At 41.7% G+C, this 17,624-nt stretch overlaps 1 protein-coding gene across 4 annotated transcripts in view; it reads right to left on the bottom strand.

Annotated features, from left to right (window-relative positions):
• Window positions 1-17,624, bottom strand: part of LOC137377884 (probable E3 ubiquitin-protein ligase MID2) — a 318,774-nt gene that overhangs the window by 168,835 nt on the left and 132,315 nt on the right. For 3 of the 4 annotated variants that reach the window (XM_068047960.1, XM_068047962.1, XM_068047961.1), the window contains exon 2: window positions 15,210-15,925. In XM_068047960.1, the coding sequence (XP_067904061.1) occupies window positions 15,210-15,869 (660 nt within the window). In that variant the 5' untranslated portion in view covers window positions 15,870-15,925. The remainder of the gene's footprint in view (window positions 1-15,209; window positions 15,926-17,624) is intronic. The other variant, XM_068047963.1, reaches the window with a different exon arrangement.

Raw genomic sequence — 17,624 nt, 5'->3', positions numbered from 1 at the left:
TAATTGGTTGTTTTGGTAAGTGGGAAAATTTACTGATGTGTTGTGACCTGTGGAGAAGGGGGACTGAATTGACAGTACACTCCTCCCACCTTGGTTATAACAGGTGATAGTTTGGGGACTGTGGGCAGGATTGCACTGATGCTTTCCCGAATTCATTTAACATAACACTGACACCTGGCAGATGAAGAAAACCTATCAATTTGGAAAAGATTCAAAAAAGTGAACATTTCTAACACATTATGCCACTAACTCCTAATTCTAGGTTCTGAAGAAAATGGGGAAAGTGGCAAGTAAATATATTACAGATCTTGAATATTGCAATTTCAATGATGATTTTCAGCCTTTGTTTAGACGTGGTTTTACTCTTCCTCGCCAGGACGGTTTCTGATAAAGCAGTTTCTAACTTTGGATTTCTACACCCTCACTTGAATATGCGCAGTATTTTAGCAGCAGGAAATGAGCCATAATTTGCCACCCAAGCACAATAAATTCACAATTTTCTGATTGCATATGGGAATAAGGCCAAGGAGCAAGTTAATTTTGAATTTTCACATAAAAGTGAATTTTGTTTTCTCTGTGTCTAATTTCTTTAGATCTGCTTTGTAGTTTTAAGCAATGCATCAATCCAGCTGAGCAAAAAGCAAACAGTGACTCCAAAATTCAGACACAAGAAGCTAAACCAGAGGGGTACCAATATCCTGGGGGGGAGATTTGCTAGTGCTCTTCGGGGGGGGGGGGGGGGGGGGTTTAAACTAATTCAGCAGGGGAATGGGAACCTAAATTGTAGTTCCAGTGTACAGGATGTTGAGAGTAGTGAGGTCAGGGATAAGGTTACAAGGACGCAAGAGGGCACTGGCAAGCAAGAACTTGGTTTAAAGTGTGTATATTTCAATGCCAGGAGCATCCGGAATAAGGTGGGTGAGCTTGCAGTATGGGTTGGTACCTGGGATCTCGATGTAGTGGCCATTTCGGAGACATGGGTAGAGCAGGGGCAGGAATGGATGTTGCAGGTTCCGGGATTTAGATGTTTCAGTAAGAACAGAGAAGATGGTAAAAGAGGGGGGGGGGGGTGTGGCATTGTTAATCAAGGAGAGTATTACAGTGGCAGAAAGGACGTTTGAGGACTCGTCTACTGAGGTAGTATGGGCCGAGGTTAGAAACAGGAGAGGAGAGGTCACCCTGTTGGGAGTCTTCTATAGACCTCCGAATAGTTCCAGAGATGTAGAGGAAAGGATAGCGAAAATGATTCTCGACAGGGGCGAGAGTAACAGGGTAGTTGTTATGGGGGACTTGAACTTTCCAAATATTGACTGGAAATACTATAGTTCGAGTACTTTAGATGGGTCAGTTTTTGTCCAGTGTGTGCAGGAGGGTTTTCTGACACAGTATGTAGACAGGCCAACCAGGGGCGATGCCACATTGGATTTGGTACTGGGAAATGAACCCGGCCAGGTGTTAGATTTAGATGTAGGTGAGCACTTTGGTGATAGTGATCACAATTCGGTTAGGTTTACCTTAGCGATGGGCAGGGACAGGTATATACCGCAGGGCAAGAAATATAGCTGGGGGAAAGGAAATTATGATGCGATTAGGCAAGATTTAGGATGCGTAGGATGGGGAAGGAAACTGCAGGGGATGTGCACAATCGAAATGTGGAGCTTATTCAAGGAGCAGCTACTGCGTGTCCTTGATAAGTATGTACCTGTCAGGCAGGGAGGAAGTTGTCGAGCGAGGGAGCCGTGGTTTACTAAAGAAGTTGAAGCACTTGTCAAGAGTAAAAAGAAGGCTTATGTTAGGATGAGACGTGAAGGCTCAGTTAGGGCGCTTGAGAGTTACAAACGAGCCAGGAAGGATCTAAAGGGAGAGCTAAGAACAGCAAGGAGAGGACACGAGAAGTCATTGGCGGATAGGATCAAGGAAAACCCTAAGACTTTCTATAGGTATATCAGGAATAAAAGAATGACTGGAGTTAGATTAGGGCCAATCAAGGATAGTAGTGGGAAGTTGTGTGTGGAATCAGAGGAGATAGGGGAAGCGTTAAATGAATATTTTTCGTCAGTATTTACAGTAGAGAAAGAAAAAGTTGTCGAGGAGAATACTGAGATTCAGACTACTAGGCTAGATGGGATTGAGGTTCACAAGGAGGAGGTGTTAGCAATTTTGGAAAGTGTGAAAATAGATAAGTCCCCTGGGCCAGATGGGATTTATCCTAGGATTCTCTGGGAAGCCAGGGAGGAGATTGCAGAGCCTTTGTCCTTGATCTTTATGTCGTCATTGTCGACAGGAATAGTGCCGGAAGACTGGAGGATCGCAAATGTTGTCCCCTTGTTCAAGAAGGGGAGTAGAGACAGCCCTGGTAATTATAGACCTGTGAGCCTTACTTCGGTTGTGGGTAAAATGTTGGAAAAGGTTATAAGAGACAGGATTTATAATCATCTTGAAAAGAATAAGTTCATTAGCAATAGTCAGCACAGTTTTGTGAAGGGTAGGTCGTGCCTCACAAACCTTATTGAGTTTTTCGAGGTGGTGACCAAACAGGTGGATGAGGGTAAAGCAGTGGATGTGGTGTATATGGATTTCAGTAAGGCGATTGATAAGGTTCCTCACGGTAGGCTATTGCAGAAAATACGGAAGTATGGGGTTATTATTATTATTATTATTATTATTATTATTAGAGATACAGCACTGAAACAGGCCCTTCGGCCCACCGAGTCTGTGCCGAACATCAACCACCCATTTATACTAATCCTACACTAATCCCATATTCCTACCAAACATCCCCACCTGTCCCTATATTTCCCTACCACCTACCTATACTAGGGGCAATTGCTAATGGCCAATTTACCTATCAACCTGCAAGTCTTTTGGCTTGTGGGAGGAAACCGGAGCACCCGGTTGAAGGTGATTTAGAGCTTTGGATCAGAAATTGGCTAGCTGAAAGAAGACAGAGGGTGGTGGTTGATGGCAAATGTTCATCCTGGAGTTTAGTTACTAGTGGTGTACCGCAAGGATCTGTTTTGGGGCCACTGCTGTTTGTCATTTTTATAAATGACCTGGAAGATGGTGTAGAAGGGTGGGTTAGTAAATTTGCAGATGACACGAAGGCCGGTGGAGTTGTGGATAGTGTTGAAGGATGTTGTAGGTTACAGAGGGACATAGATAGGCTGCAGAGCTGGGCTGAGAGATGGCAAATGGAGTTTAATGCGGAAAAGTGTGAGGTGATTCACTTTGGAAGGAGTAACAGGAATGCAGAGTACTGGGCTAATGGGAAGATTCTTGGTAGTGTAGATGAACAGAGAGATCTTGGTGTCCAGGTACATAAATCCCTGAAAGTTGCTACCCAGGTTAATAGGGCTGTTAAGAAGGCATATGGTGTGTTAGTTTTTATTAGTAGGGGGATCGAGGTTTGGAGCCACGAGGTCATGCTGCAGCTGTACAAAACTCTGGTGAGGCCGCACCTGGAGTATTGCGTGCAGTTCTGGTCACCGCATTGTAGGAAGGATGTGGAAGCTTTGGAAAGGGTGCAGAGGAGATTCACTAGGATGTTGCCTGGTATGGAGGGAAGGTCTTACGAGGAAAGGCTGAGGGACTTGAGGTTGTTTTCATTGGAGAGGAGGAGGAGGAGGAGAGGTGACTTTATAGAGACATAAGATAATCAGAGGGTTAGATAGGGTGGATAGTGAGAGTCTTTTTCCTCAGATGGTGATGGCAAACACGAGGGGACATAGCTTTAAGTTGAGGGGTGATAGATATAGGACAGATGTCAGAGGTAGTTTCTTTACTCAGAGAGTAGTAGGGGCGTGGAACGCCCTGCCTGCAACAGTAGTAGACTCGCCAACTTTAAGGGCATTTGAGTGGTCATTGGATAGACATATGGATGAAAATGGAATAGTGTAGGTCAGATGGTTTCACAGGTTGGCGCAACATCGAGGGCCGAAGGGCCTGTACTGCGCTGTAATGTTCTAATTCTAATAAAGGCAGAATGTAAAACTGTGCGAACTACTGCTAGAGAAGAAACCACATAATCACACCACCCTCCCCAACCTCAGCACCACCTGTTACTGTTGGTAGTTGGGTAGGAGGAGGCCAGGACATTTCAGTTAACAGATACCTTCAGTGACGACATTTGGTCGCCATTGTGAGAGGCAGAAAACATCCCTCCACGAAGGCAAGATTGGGGTCGGCAGCAGCCTGCCGTAGCATGCCTTCTCCTCAAAACGCCACATAAAGAGAAGTTTAAAAAAAAATCTTTTTACCATTTTGGGGGTAGCCTTCAGCAGTCCCTTTATGGGCATAAACCCTGAAATTGGACAATTTTGCCCAATTTCTTGCCCAAATGACAGATGCAACAAAGTCCAATTTCAATCCCTTTGTCTTCTTCAATGTTACATTTCAAAATACCTGCAGAATACCAGTTGTGGCACAGCAGTGAATGCTGATTAAATGAACAAGAGACCCACCTGATAGATAAAAGCCAGAAGAATGCAGTTCTTGAAGTTGCCCAAGGCAGCCTAATATCTCCCTATTTTACACATACCTCCACCCAAATATTTAATGAACATGGATTTGCGCAATGGTATGTATTTGTATCAACTGATAATAGCAATACTTAGTTCACTCAATTTCTGACAGCATTCTGCCTTTCTGCAATGCATTTTGCAACCATCTTGTTCTTTACTCATAAAAGTGCACAATATCACTTCATCATCCAGAAACACAGCTTCAATTTCCACATATACACTGACGACACCCATCTCTACCTCACCACCACCTCTCTTGACCCCTCTACTGTCTCTGCTTGATGGACTTCTAGTATTGAATGGGCAGAAATTTCCTCCAACTAAATATTGGGAAGATTGAAGCCATTTTCCTCAGTCCCTGCCACAAACTCCGGTCCCTAGACATAGACTCCATCAGAGTGCCTGGAAATTGTGTTGAGACCGAATCAGACTTTTAGCAATTTTTGCGTCATATTTGACCTCGAAATGAGCTTCTGTCCATATATCTGTGCCATTACTAAGACTGTCACTTTCCACTTCCATGACATTGCCTAATTTTGTCCCTGCCTCAGCTCTTCTGCTGCTGAAACCCTCATCCAAGCCTCTAGACTTGACTATTCTAATGCACTCCTGGGTGGTCTACCACAGTCTATGCTCCGTACACTCGAGGTCATCAAAAACTCTGCTGCTCGGGTTCAAACTCACACTAAGTCCCGTTCACCCATCACCCCTGTCCTCATATTGGCTCCTGGTTAAGCACACCTCATTTTTAAAATTCTCATCCTCATTTTCAAATTCCTTCATGGTTTCATCCCTCCTTATCTTTGTAATCTCCTCCAGCCCTACAAACCTCCAAGATATCTGCACTCCTGCAATTCTGGCCTCGAGTATCCCCAAGTTTAATTGCTCCATCATTGGCCACCATGCCTTCAGCTACAAAGGGCCTAAGCTCTTGAATTCTCCCCTAAACCTCTCTGCCATTCTATCTTTCTTTCCTCCTTTAGGATGCTCCTTCAAAACCTACCTCTGACCAAGCATTTGGTTAGTTACCTCAATATCTCCATATATCTCATAGTGTCAAAATTTGTTTGATAACACCCCTGTGAAGCACCTTAGGTGTTTTACTACATTAAAAGGTGCTATATAAATGCAAGTTGTTGTTATAATTAAAAGCCATAATTACAACTCACTTTCAAGTCAAGTTCAAGTAGGTTGTGATTTTCACTAGCGAGATATAAATATGTACTTTAAGAGATTTCTATGTTTTCAGGTTTTCTATAACATAGTCATAGAGTAATAGTCATTTATGGTGTAGGAAGCGGCCATTTGGTCCATCAAGTCCATGCCAGCTCTCCTCAGAGCAATCCAGTCAGTCCCATTCCCTCGCTCAATCCCTGTAGCCATGCAAGTTTATTTCCTTCAAGAGCCCATTCAGTTTCCTTTTGAAATCATTGAAATAGGAAAAAAAAAGTAAAACAGACCTAACTCTGAATTATTGCATTTTTTGACTTTCTTTGCTACAATTTTGTCAGTAAAGTCATCTTTAAGACAAACTTTAACGAAGGCTCTTTCTATGATCTAATATTGTCTTTAACTCTGCTCGTTAACCATGGTTTGACCATTTTTTCTGTGGGGTTTTATGTTCTAAAGGAATGTACGTTTGTTGCAAATTATTTATTAATTCTTTAAATGCTATCTGTTGCCTATATACCATCATATTTTTTAGTGCAGTTTCCCAATCTACCTTAGCCAACTCACCCCTCATATCTACATAGTTTGCTTTGTTTAGATTTTAAGACCCGAGTTTTGGGTTTAAACGCAATAGAAAATTCTATCATATTATGGTTACTCTTCCCTAGAAGGCCCTTTACTATGAGATTAATTAACCCTATCTTATTTGCACAATACTAGGTTCAAAATAGCCTGTTCCTCAGTTGACTCCTCGACATACTGATCTAGAAAGCTATCTTGTATACATTTCATGAACTCCTCCACACTATTGCTGCAAATTTGGTTTGCACAGTTTATATGAAGATTAATGCCCCCCATAATTACTGTTTTTCCCTTATTACATGTGGCTCTAACATGCAACGTTCCCACAGATAGGGAGCTAATTGTCCATTACCAGGTCATCAACATTGGCACTCTTCAGATGACATAGAAATGACATGCAGAAGAGTGGTTTGAAAGCAATTCACTTGCTGAAATTTGAACTGTAGACAGTGACAATAAATTTCAATTATTTGCACCAAAGTACTGCCTCTGGACAGGAGAGAGCACTCAAGAGAGCAGTGATCTTATTTTTCAGGATTCAGCATGCCAGCCATTGACTCTTCCAATCCAGGCAATGGATTAGAGGCAATTTGGAAGTTGCGTGCGCAGCTGTGTCCAACATAAGATAGATTTACCTGAATTTGCGTAAAAATTGTAAACTAACGACACATGGCACTTGGAGCTGCCTCGAGTTCAGTGACATTAGGATTAATAATGACTTTAAACTGTAACTTAAAAGCTAAATGGTCTGACCGATGTCCTAATAACTCCCTCAAGGCTTATTGGAAGCCCTTATGCGATTTCTGGTTCATACTTTATCATGCATTTTTAAATCATGTTTTTATTCTCTGGCACTGAACTTAATTTTAACCATGCTTGAAAGAGGTGCAGTATTGATCAAAAATCTGTTGCAAATCTGTTATTTCTAATTGGAGTGAAAAAGGGACCAAAGAGCTGTGCATACTAAATCACCTGCAAGCCATACAATCTTGCCTTTAATTGTGAACCATAACTTCTTGCATTTAAAAGCAGCTTTAACATGGTAAGACTGGCATGATCATCAAAAAAAGACACTGAGCCGCACAAGAACAAGATATAACAGCAGTAGACTATATGGCCCATCGAGCCTGCTCCGCCATTCAATACAATCATGGCTGATATTGGGCTTCAATTCCATTTTACTGCCCATATCCCTCGATTCCGTGAGACCAAAAATCGATCTATCCCAGTCTTGAATGTATTCAATGATGGAGCATCCACAACCCTCTGGGGTAGAGAATTCCAAAGATTCACAACCCTTTGAGTGTAGTAATTTCTCCTCATCTCAGTCTGGAATGATTGGCCCCTTATCTTGAGATTGTGCCCTAGTGTTCGAGATTTCCCAACCAGTGGAAACAATCTCAGCTTCTACCCTATCAAGCCCTTTCAGGATCTTGTAAGTCTCAATTAGATCGCCTCTCATTCTTCTAAACTCCAGAGAATATAGGTCCAATTTACTCAGCCTCTCATCATAGGACAACCCCCTCATCCCAGGGACCAATTTAGTAAATCTTCGCTGCACCGTCTCCAGTGCAGGTATAACCTTTCTTAAATGTGGAGACCAAAACTGCACACAGTATTCCAGGTGCGATCGCACCAAAGCCCTGCTACAATTTTAGTAAGACCTCTTTATTCCTGCACTCCAATCCCCTTGCAATAAAGGTCAACATGCAATTTGCCTTCCGAATAGCCTGCTGCACCTGCATGATAACTTTGTGTGTTCCTTGTACGAGTACCCCCAAGTCTCTCTGAACATCAACACTTACCAGTTTCACATCTTTTAAAAAAATTCTGCTTTACTATTTTTACGACCAAAGTGAACAACTTCACACTTCCCTACATTATAGTCCATTTGCCATCTTGTTTTCCACTCACTTAACCTGTCTATATCCCTTTGCAGCCTCTCTATGTCCTCCCCGCAGCTTACCTTTCCACAGAGTTTCCAAGTCATTAATATAGAGTGTAAATAGCTGAGGCACCAGCACTGATCCTTGCGGCACCCCACTATTCTCAGCCTGCCAACTCGAAAATGCCCCATTTATGCCCACTCTCTACTTCCTGTCTGTTAACTAATCCTCTACCCACCCTAATATATTATCCCCAACACCATGAGCCCTTATCTTGCCTATTAATCTTTTATGTGGCACCTTATTGAATGCCTTTTGGAAATCCAGGTATACGACATCTACTGGTTCCCCTTTATTTACCCTGCTCATTCCATCCTCAAAAAAACTCATAAATCTGTCAAACAGTATCTCCCTTTAGTAAAACCATGCTGACTTGTTCGAATCATACTATGCTTTTCCAAGTCTAATGTTAAGACTTCTTGAATATAGTTTCCAACATCTTCCCAATGACTGATATTAGGCTAACTGGCCTGTAGTTCCCGGTTTTCTCTCTACCTCCTTTCTTGAAAAGCGGTGTAACATTTGCCAACTTCCAATCTGACTGGACTATTCCTGATCCAAAGGAATTCTGGAAAATCATAGCCAATGCATCCACCATCTCTGCAGCTATCTCTTTTAGAAACCTTGCCTGTAGGCCATCTGGTCCCAGGGACTTGTCAGATTTTAGTCCAAGTTTTTTCAATACTTTTTCTCAGCTGATATCAATAACCTTAATTTTCCCACTCTTTTTAGCCCTTTGGTTACTGCCTATTTCTGGTATGGAACTACTGTCTTCTACTGTGGAGAGAGACACAAAATATTTGTTCAATGCCTCTGCTATTTCCTCATTTCTCATGATGATTTCTCCTGTCTCTGCCTCTAAGGGACCAATGTCTACTTTAGCTACGTTCTTCCTTTTTACGTACTTATAAAAGCTCTTATAATCTGTTTTTATATTGGTGGCTAGTTTACTCTTTTTTTTTCCCTTTTTAATCAATTTTTTGGTGGCTCTTTGCTGGTCTCTAAAACTCTCCCAATCCTCAGACTTGCTACTATTTCTTGCAACATTGTAAGCCTCTTTTAATCTAATACTCTCCTTAACTTCCTGAGTGAGTCACAAATGGGTCTTTCTTGACGAGTTTTTGTTCTTGAACAGAATGTACTTTTGTGGAACCCTTTGAATTGTTTCTTTAAATGTTCCCCACTGTTCATTTACCACCATACCTTCCAGTCTATTTACCCAATTAACCTTAGCCAGTTCTCCCCTCATACCTTCGTAATTGGTTTTGTTTGCGATTGAAATGTGTCACTTTCAAACTGAACATGAAATTCAATGGTACTATGATCACTATTTCCCAACGGATCTTTTATGATTACATTGTTTATTAAATCTACTTAAGATTAGGACAGGTGACCATAAACATGGCCAACGAGTAGGTTTTTAAAGAAAGAGAGAGAGGGAGTTCCACAGCTTAGGACATAGGCAGCTGAAGGAACAGCCAGCAATGGTAGAGTGAAGAAAATCAGGGATGTGCAAGATGCCACAATTAGAGGAATGCAGAGATCTTAGAGGATTGTGGGGCTGGAGCAAATGAAGGCTAGAAAGCAAAGGGATAATGAGTGAACAGGACTTTAGGCTACTGTCGGAGGCTGAACAATACTATTCACAAACCTGGTGTCCTATTTGACCCAGAGCTGAGCTTCCTACCCAGGTCAGGATGTGGGCAAGAGAGTTTTGGATGAGCTCAAGTTTACAGAGGGTGCAAGATGGGAGTATAGGGTTGGAATAGGACACCAAGTTTTGTGAATAGTATTGTTCAGCCTCAGAGTGACCAGGAAGAGAGACAACATTAACGTGTTGTGTAATGCAAGGGAACAAAAAAGTATGACAAATACTTCCTACAAAGAAAACTTGCCTTTAGATTTCATTCTTATTTTGTATTGCATGCATGCTACAAAGATATATATTTAAATAGGAGCATTTAGAAATATTCTAAGTAAATGCTGTAATAGCGTGACATTACAGTCAATCTGGATGGATGACCCAAAATGGCCATCATCTGTAATTATCCTGTTATTTTATGTCAGTTAAGCAACTGGTTAGATACTAACTGATGGAGTTTGTAAGCTAGTAGGGCACTGCTAAATGCTACTGTAGGTGAAGCTGCTTTCAGCAATAATTGTATCTTTTCCTCTATTATTCAATACAGAATTACATAATATAACGTACCTGTAACATTTTTACTGTGTGCAAGCTAGAATGTGATATAAATTGGAACCAAAATACTACAGACATGTTATTAAAAGTACAACTTTCTTTCCATCTATTGTCTTGTCTACTCGAACATCCTGGGGAGATGTCTTATAAATTTGAACCGCTCAGCTCTTAAATTCCTCCAAATCCAACAGGGTTTGATCAATTGCATATCTTAAATTCAGAGTGGGCTTTATTTTCAAGTCTTTGGCTCATGTAATTAACCCAGGGGTATCTCTCCAACAGAATAAGGGAAAGCCAATTTTGCCCCATTCGTAAATCTGGGATTCTAACTATGATGATCCATTCTACAACTTTACCATCTGTGCTTCCTGCTGTTCTTGACTATTGAGGTAATAAACACAAGAGTACTTGCCTGACCACCAATATATCCAGAGAAGGTAGAGATCATGAAGGGAAATGCAGCTGACATACAATGCAACTCAAACAATTAATTTATTTTATTAAACAAAATGTTTTTCATTGTTGCTATAAATGTTTTAAATCAGAACAAAAAAAAGAATCAAAAACGATTTGCTGCAGTTTGGAACGCTCTCCAAAGCCAGTTACGAAACTACCTCTGTGGAAGAGCCTAAATTTGCATATTTTTGTTTCCTTTCCTACTCTTTTAAACGCTTCCTTTCTCATTGAAAAGATCAGCCATGATCTTATTGAATGGCGGAGCAGGCTCGAGGGGCCGGACGGCCTACTCCTGCTCCTAGTTCTTATGATCTTATTATTTCTTCCCCTTCTCCCTTGATGGTGCAGACTTACTGAAATACAATTCTCCTATACCTCATCCAATAGGCTATTCTCTGTACGGGAGTCTGGACATTAAGTGAACCCCTGACGAAATTCCTTGCATCAATCAGCCGCCATAATGGCAACAAAAACGCTGGATACATGGAATTTCCACTGAAGTTATGGCAATCAATTCTGAGAACTCCTGTGCAAATTCCTGGCCTGAATTTCATAAAGGTATTCAATCAGATGAAGGCATTTCAGGTTAGCGCAACTGTGCAGTCACACAATGACCAAATAACATTTTCTATAGGATAGTGAGCAAAAGTGCAAATTTTGAGTGATTTTCCCCCCACCCCAAAATCACTCAGAGGTGCTAATCCCAGCCTCATGGCTGAGATGAGCTAAATTCAAAATTAGTACAGATCAGGAATCAAAATTGTTGCCTTCCTGGTCTGTACGGCTCAACAACCCTCTGCACTGTGTATTAATTCACTGATTAACAGTGGAGTTTACTTCCCCTCTCTTTTAGGTACTATTTGAGCCTCAGAAAGAGGGCTGAGTGTTTGCGCACCTGGAGGCCTCTGCCATCATGAACCTACAGCTGATCACTTGATGATGCAACATCTCACTTTGCCTCTACTCTCAGCTGTTCAATTCTCTATTTTTTTCCGCTTTTACAATGTTGACAGTTTCCAATCATTTTGTAACAGCAATCTTCAGAAACTGCTAATTTGGCAGAATTGTTTGCCAAACCTGGCTAAAGTCCAGTGGAACATAGACCTCAAACCCATCTCTACAACCACAGCATATTATTAACAACCCTTGGAGCCAACAGCAGACATGTGGTTTTAGCTTGTCTATCAGAAGGAATTGAGGAAAATTATCTACTTTTACAGTGGAACTCCCCGAGCCCTAGATTCAAACAAAGTTCCTTCAATCTCCCTTTTTCTGTGGAAATAATAGATGGTAATTTTCAAGTTTCAGTCCTGGTACGCACAAAGCTAGTTGTGGGAGTGAATATCTTCTCTTTATCCAGCTTGGCATTCAATCCTCTGCATTCCCAATAATTACAGGTTGCCCAGTCACTGACACCAGCCTACATCCCCCTTTCTCGCCGACCATAACTGGGGACATTATTTCCCTCACTGGGACAGTTTCACAGGCAATATTTGCCTTCATGTGCCTTGCCTCAGTGGTTGTTATTCATACCTAAGCCTTGTTCGCAAGAACCAGTAAGCTATTTGACTAGAGAACATCATAGCTGAGCCTGATCCTGTCTTTAGCTGACGTTCACCCATGCACATTTCCAGTAGAAAATGCTGCATGGCAAATATCAGAAAATGGGGGACAATTAGAACTGCTTAAATCAATTTCTTAGGACATACTAAGGATTGAACCAAAGAACCTCCAGGTATAAGTGATCTCCAGTTTACATCCCTGCGCATACCCTCTGACAGTAAATTACTACTGGTTTCTCATTCCTTGCTTTTCACCATTAGGACTGCTCTTTAAATTATAGTACCTCTATGCTCTGCAATTCTCTCTCAAAATCTCTTCCTCTTGCCCATCACCTTCAGAAATCTCTTACAAACCTTTCCCTTAGTCTTTGGCCTTTCCCCCAAAATTAATTTTTCCTACTTGGTTACTGTCTGCCTTTTTCTGTGCAGTGCTTCCAAACTTTCTTTAATGTGTAAAGATTCAAGCTGCTGCTGCTGTTGCATCACTCAAAATCAAAGGGGTAAAATTGGTTATAGTCCCTGTTCAGGCACATAACTACCAGGGCCCGAACTAGAAGGCTTGAGGTCAGCTCAAAATTGGCCTCGAACCTCATCAACACTACTTGGTAGAGCCACCAATGTCAGGGCCAGCTTATCCATTTTAAATAGAATGAATGTCAGGCTGCTTGCCCTGTCGACATTTGCCCCAGAGCAAGTCCCACGAGCTGGTTGGGGATGGTGGTAGTGGGCGCAGTACAGCAATAATGGGGGCAGATGACAAGGATTGTGGAGTCAGGGGAACACTCCTTCTCCTGGTTCCTCAACGTTTGAGATCATTTATAAAGCAAAAGTGCTGTTTTGTTGGCACTTCTGTTTCGGTCTAAGGAATCCACTACAGTCCAATTTTTCCATGGGGGCCTAAAACAGGTGGTAGCCTCTTCATGTACATAAGTAAGGGGCCCAGGAACTCTTGAAAAATAACCTGACCTAATATCTGTTGTTGGTCGCCAAATGTAACCCTTGTTGTGCCCAATTTACACTGGTCAAATGAAAAAAAAAAATAGGTCTAATTTTTATCCTATCAACTCTACCCTGATCTTTTGGGAGTGTTGTTAGAGAAAAAAAAACAGTTGAACAAAATCTGCTAGGCTGAGAAATCCTTCCCATTTTATCCCCTCAGGCATCAATATGGAATATAATACAGTTGATAAGCACTCAACAGCAGTTAATGGCTACGCTCATTAAGTACAGAGTTCCTTTGAGAACATGTTTTCAATCTGTAGATACATTGACAAAAAGGAAGCAAAGATTGGCACAAAAAAAGTAGGAATACCTGCATCGAATAGAAGCGATTTAGAACTTGAGCCACCAACATGTAGTATTATCTCCATGTACAGAAATATGCAGGTTCCTCAGTGTAGCTATTCACAAAAGCCATGTAACTTATAATGCACCATGCTCAAAGAAAACAGGTAAACTTTCTGACCTCAATAAAAATTCAAGAAAAAAAAAGATACAATACTCAATAGCACAGTGCTAGATTGAGCAAAAGCTATTGCGATTTTTTTTCCTTCCCACAGATGTTACTTGAGTGCGATGTTTTACAGTTTAACCTCCCCAACAAGGCCCCAAGCATATGACTTCTCCATTAGTGAAATACAATAAACAAATGTGCTTTGTATTAGAGCTTGTCATTCTTGGACAGTGTTAATGAAGTGGAGTTGGAGGGTGGAAAAAGGGAGATCAGATGTACTTTAAATGTTAAAAGATGTTTTCTGCGAAAAAGGGCAACATACGTAAAAAGGGAAGATTCATTTTGTAAATGATTTGCAGCAGAAAGGATTGTGTTATTGTTTGTTCTTTTACAAACCCGGTGAAATACCTTGGAAAGTTATGCTCATTTTAATGCCCAGCTTTGGTGTGTGCTGATACAGCCAAGATATATTTGAAACCTAATTTTTATTCATTCATATCAAAGAAAATTTAAGAACTCATGCCAGGATCACATTCCTATACATTTTTGTCTTAGTAATCCTTACTAAAATTATAAAACCATACAGCACAAAGGAAGCCATTCAGCCCATCATGCTATGGCTGGTTCTTTGAAAGATCTATGTAATTATTCCTACTCCCCTGCTCTTTCTCCACAGCCCTGCAACTTTTTCCTTTTCAAATATATATCCAATTCCCTTTCAAAAATTACAATTAAATCTGATTCCACCACCCTTTCCAGATCATTATGACTCTGACTAACAGTTTGCTGTGTTAAAAAATATTTACTACCTCCCTGGTTCTTTTGCTAATTATAATAAATCTGAGTCCTCCAGTTACTGACTCATCTGCCTATGGAAACAGTTTCTCTACCTACTCTATCAAAACTTCTCAATTTTGAAAAAAGTGGGAACCCTGTTAAAAGAGCTTTTGGTACACTTGAGATTGGCAGTGCTTGGAGGACAATCAAGTATGTACTGTGGTTGGAAACACTATTGTTTCTGAGGCAGAAGGTTGTGGATTATTATCCCATTGCAAGATTTGGTACATAATTTGAGTTAACACTGCAATGCAGCATTGAGGAAGTAGCAGTGCCATCCTTTGGAATAGAATACTAAATCAAGTCCTGTCTGTCTGTTTAGGTGGGCATTAAAAGCTGCACTGGAAAGGTTGAAATTATGCAAAAAAGGATGAGCTTAAAGAGGTTAAATGGCCTAGTCATTGATAATCTAATTTCAGGTGACAACATTGAATCCGAATTGATATCTAAAAGTGTTCTCAGATAATGAATCTCCATATACTGTACCTTAAGTTTGTCATATCTATCACTCAGTGAGGAAACCTGGTGCTCCCGGTGACGTCCTACAAGTTTGCATAAGGCACAGATCAGCTGATCATCCGTGACACAGTACATATTCACCTTTTCGTCTTCATGTTCCAGACACATTAGTCCACGGAGATGAGAGTCCGGAATGGGCTCAATCAGCCGGTGGCCGGTGAACGGCTTCTTGTTTGGGTGGGTGGCCCGGAGGCACCGGTCACAGTAGGAGACCTCACAGGTCACACAGGTCTTGACGGCATCACGCGGTGGCTCTTGCTCGCAGAATTGGCACTGGACTCTCTCGGAGGACATGGTGACGGGATCCTTGTAGGGTCGCTCACGGCGACCTTCACTGGGGGAGTTGGGTCCACTCAACGAGGCTTTCTGAAAGCGATCGATAATGTTCTGCAGAGTTACATTCCGCTTCAACCCCTCCAAACCGCGGTGATTCAGAGATATAACATACCGACAGGTCGGGCACTGGAAGGCAGCAATTGATTGGATCGTCTCGTTGGAGGTGCAGTGAGAGATGAGAATCCGATGAGCGCAGTTGAAGCACAAGCTGTGGGCACACGGTAACAGTAGAGGATCTTCAAATAGCTCCAGACAAATTGGGCAGGTTAATTCAGATTCAAGTGTTTCCATCTTCAGGCAAAGCAAGCTTGCATCATCAGCAGTATCCAGGGAAGCTGGTCAGCTACCTAACAAGAGTAAAGAGGAAAAAAAAAATCAACTTGAGTTGACTGTACACCATTTAAAATGTGGCAAGGATCTTTCCCTCGACTGCAACCATAACATTAAAAAAAGTATAAGGCAACTGTTAAAGAGGCACCATTAGTTCTCCTGATGGTTCAGTGGATAAAGGTATTCCCCAGCACAGTAGTGAACCAGAAAACCCAGGACGTTCTGTTGCTTAATTTCCCATCAATGCTAAATTTGCTAATATTAGCTTATTGTGGAAGTTCTACAAAACCAAAGTAGAAGCTATAGATCTTGCTCCTGCTCAGTACCCAGTGACTTCTGCTGGAAATTGCGTGTGTATAGATTTCCTGTGAAAAGGAGATCAGGTTAACTTGTGATACGCACCCTGATTTCCTGCTAACGTTTGCTGTCCAGGGAAAGAGTGGGAACTTGGGCAAACTACTGAAAGGCCACAGGTGGCCATTGCAGCCGAGCCTCAGCAGCAGTCAACATTTTCAATAGAGGAGACAATGGTAGAGAAAATTGGAGCAGGGTGGGGGTGGTGGTGGGGGGGGGCAACATCTTCATGCAAAATGTGTATGGCAAACCTTTTCCTGTTTGGGATGGACCAACAGCTGGTGGAGCTATGTCTGATGATGATGACATGCAAGTGATGACATGATATTCTTAAACTTGGCTCATAACATTGCTTTATAAACAAGTGGGAACAGGTTTGGTGACCAACCACTTATTTCTTTAAGGAAAATGAACTGTCATAATGACCTTAACATCTTAAAACAGTTTATGTGACGAATTCCCACTTGGCCCCAAAGCAAAGAAAGCCTTTTATAGGAGCAAATATTGACTTTTCAAAGTAAACACAGGATATCTGTAAAAAGAAGCCACATAGATTGAGAAGGGTATTGGAAATGTATTACATCATGTTGCGGTGCTCCAGTCCTTTCGTACTGAAGTAGGGTACTTACTGTTAAAGATCAATCAGAGTTGTAACGTGATGTGTTCAGGAGTTTAATGATTCTTTTGGAGCACCATCTGTGGTAAATTTGTGTAGTAAAACACTCATCCCAGTTGGAAAGCTCAGTGACATGCATGGCTGTAAGTTCTATCATCTTAGAAATAGTCATATTCTTTTCCTGTCTGTATCAAGACTTTTAATCCAAAGAATGCTTTGGGGAAAAGGAAAGGCTGGGCAATGTCGTGAGGGCAAAGAACAAACAGCAGGATCGTATTTGGGGGGGGGGGGGGGGGGGGGGTTGGTGGTGGGGGCAGAGACTGAGAGCAGACAGACTGGGTTGGAAAATAGGTTGGGGACGAGGCATAAGCTGGAAGAGGGAGTGAAGAATGCACAAGTGTGAGGTGCACTGCGCAGTTGGTGATTGGGGGGAGAAAACAGAAACAAGGGAAGATGAAGGAGAATGATCAATTCACCACAGAAATGCTACAATGTCCTTTTTCTGGTCCTTCCTAGTCAGAATGGATGAGTGCCATCTTGGACAAGTGCCTGTTACTCATTGAGCCAACGATTCTTGTAGAGACAAGATTGACAAGTCAGTGAGTACATCATTCTGTTCTTTTAAAATTTAGGTTTAAAAAGGCGAGAGAAGAAATAGCTCTGAGCAGTTGCTGACCTGCCCGATTTCCCTTTTTCTTCCCTTTGGTCAAAGTGTCTCCCCTCCAGTCAGTGCAACCCAACAGACT

This window comes from Heterodontus francisci, chromosome 15 (genome assembly GCF_036365525.1).
Source record: "Heterodontus francisci isolate sHetFra1 chromosome 15, sHetFra1.hap1, whole genome shotgun sequence".
In the NCBI taxonomy this organism is placed as follows: Eukaryota; Metazoa; Chordata; class Chondrichthyes; order Heterodontiformes; family Heterodontidae; genus Heterodontus; species Heterodontus francisci.
Note: the sequence above shows the minus strand (reverse complement) of the source record. Positions and strands in the feature narration are given on the sequence as shown.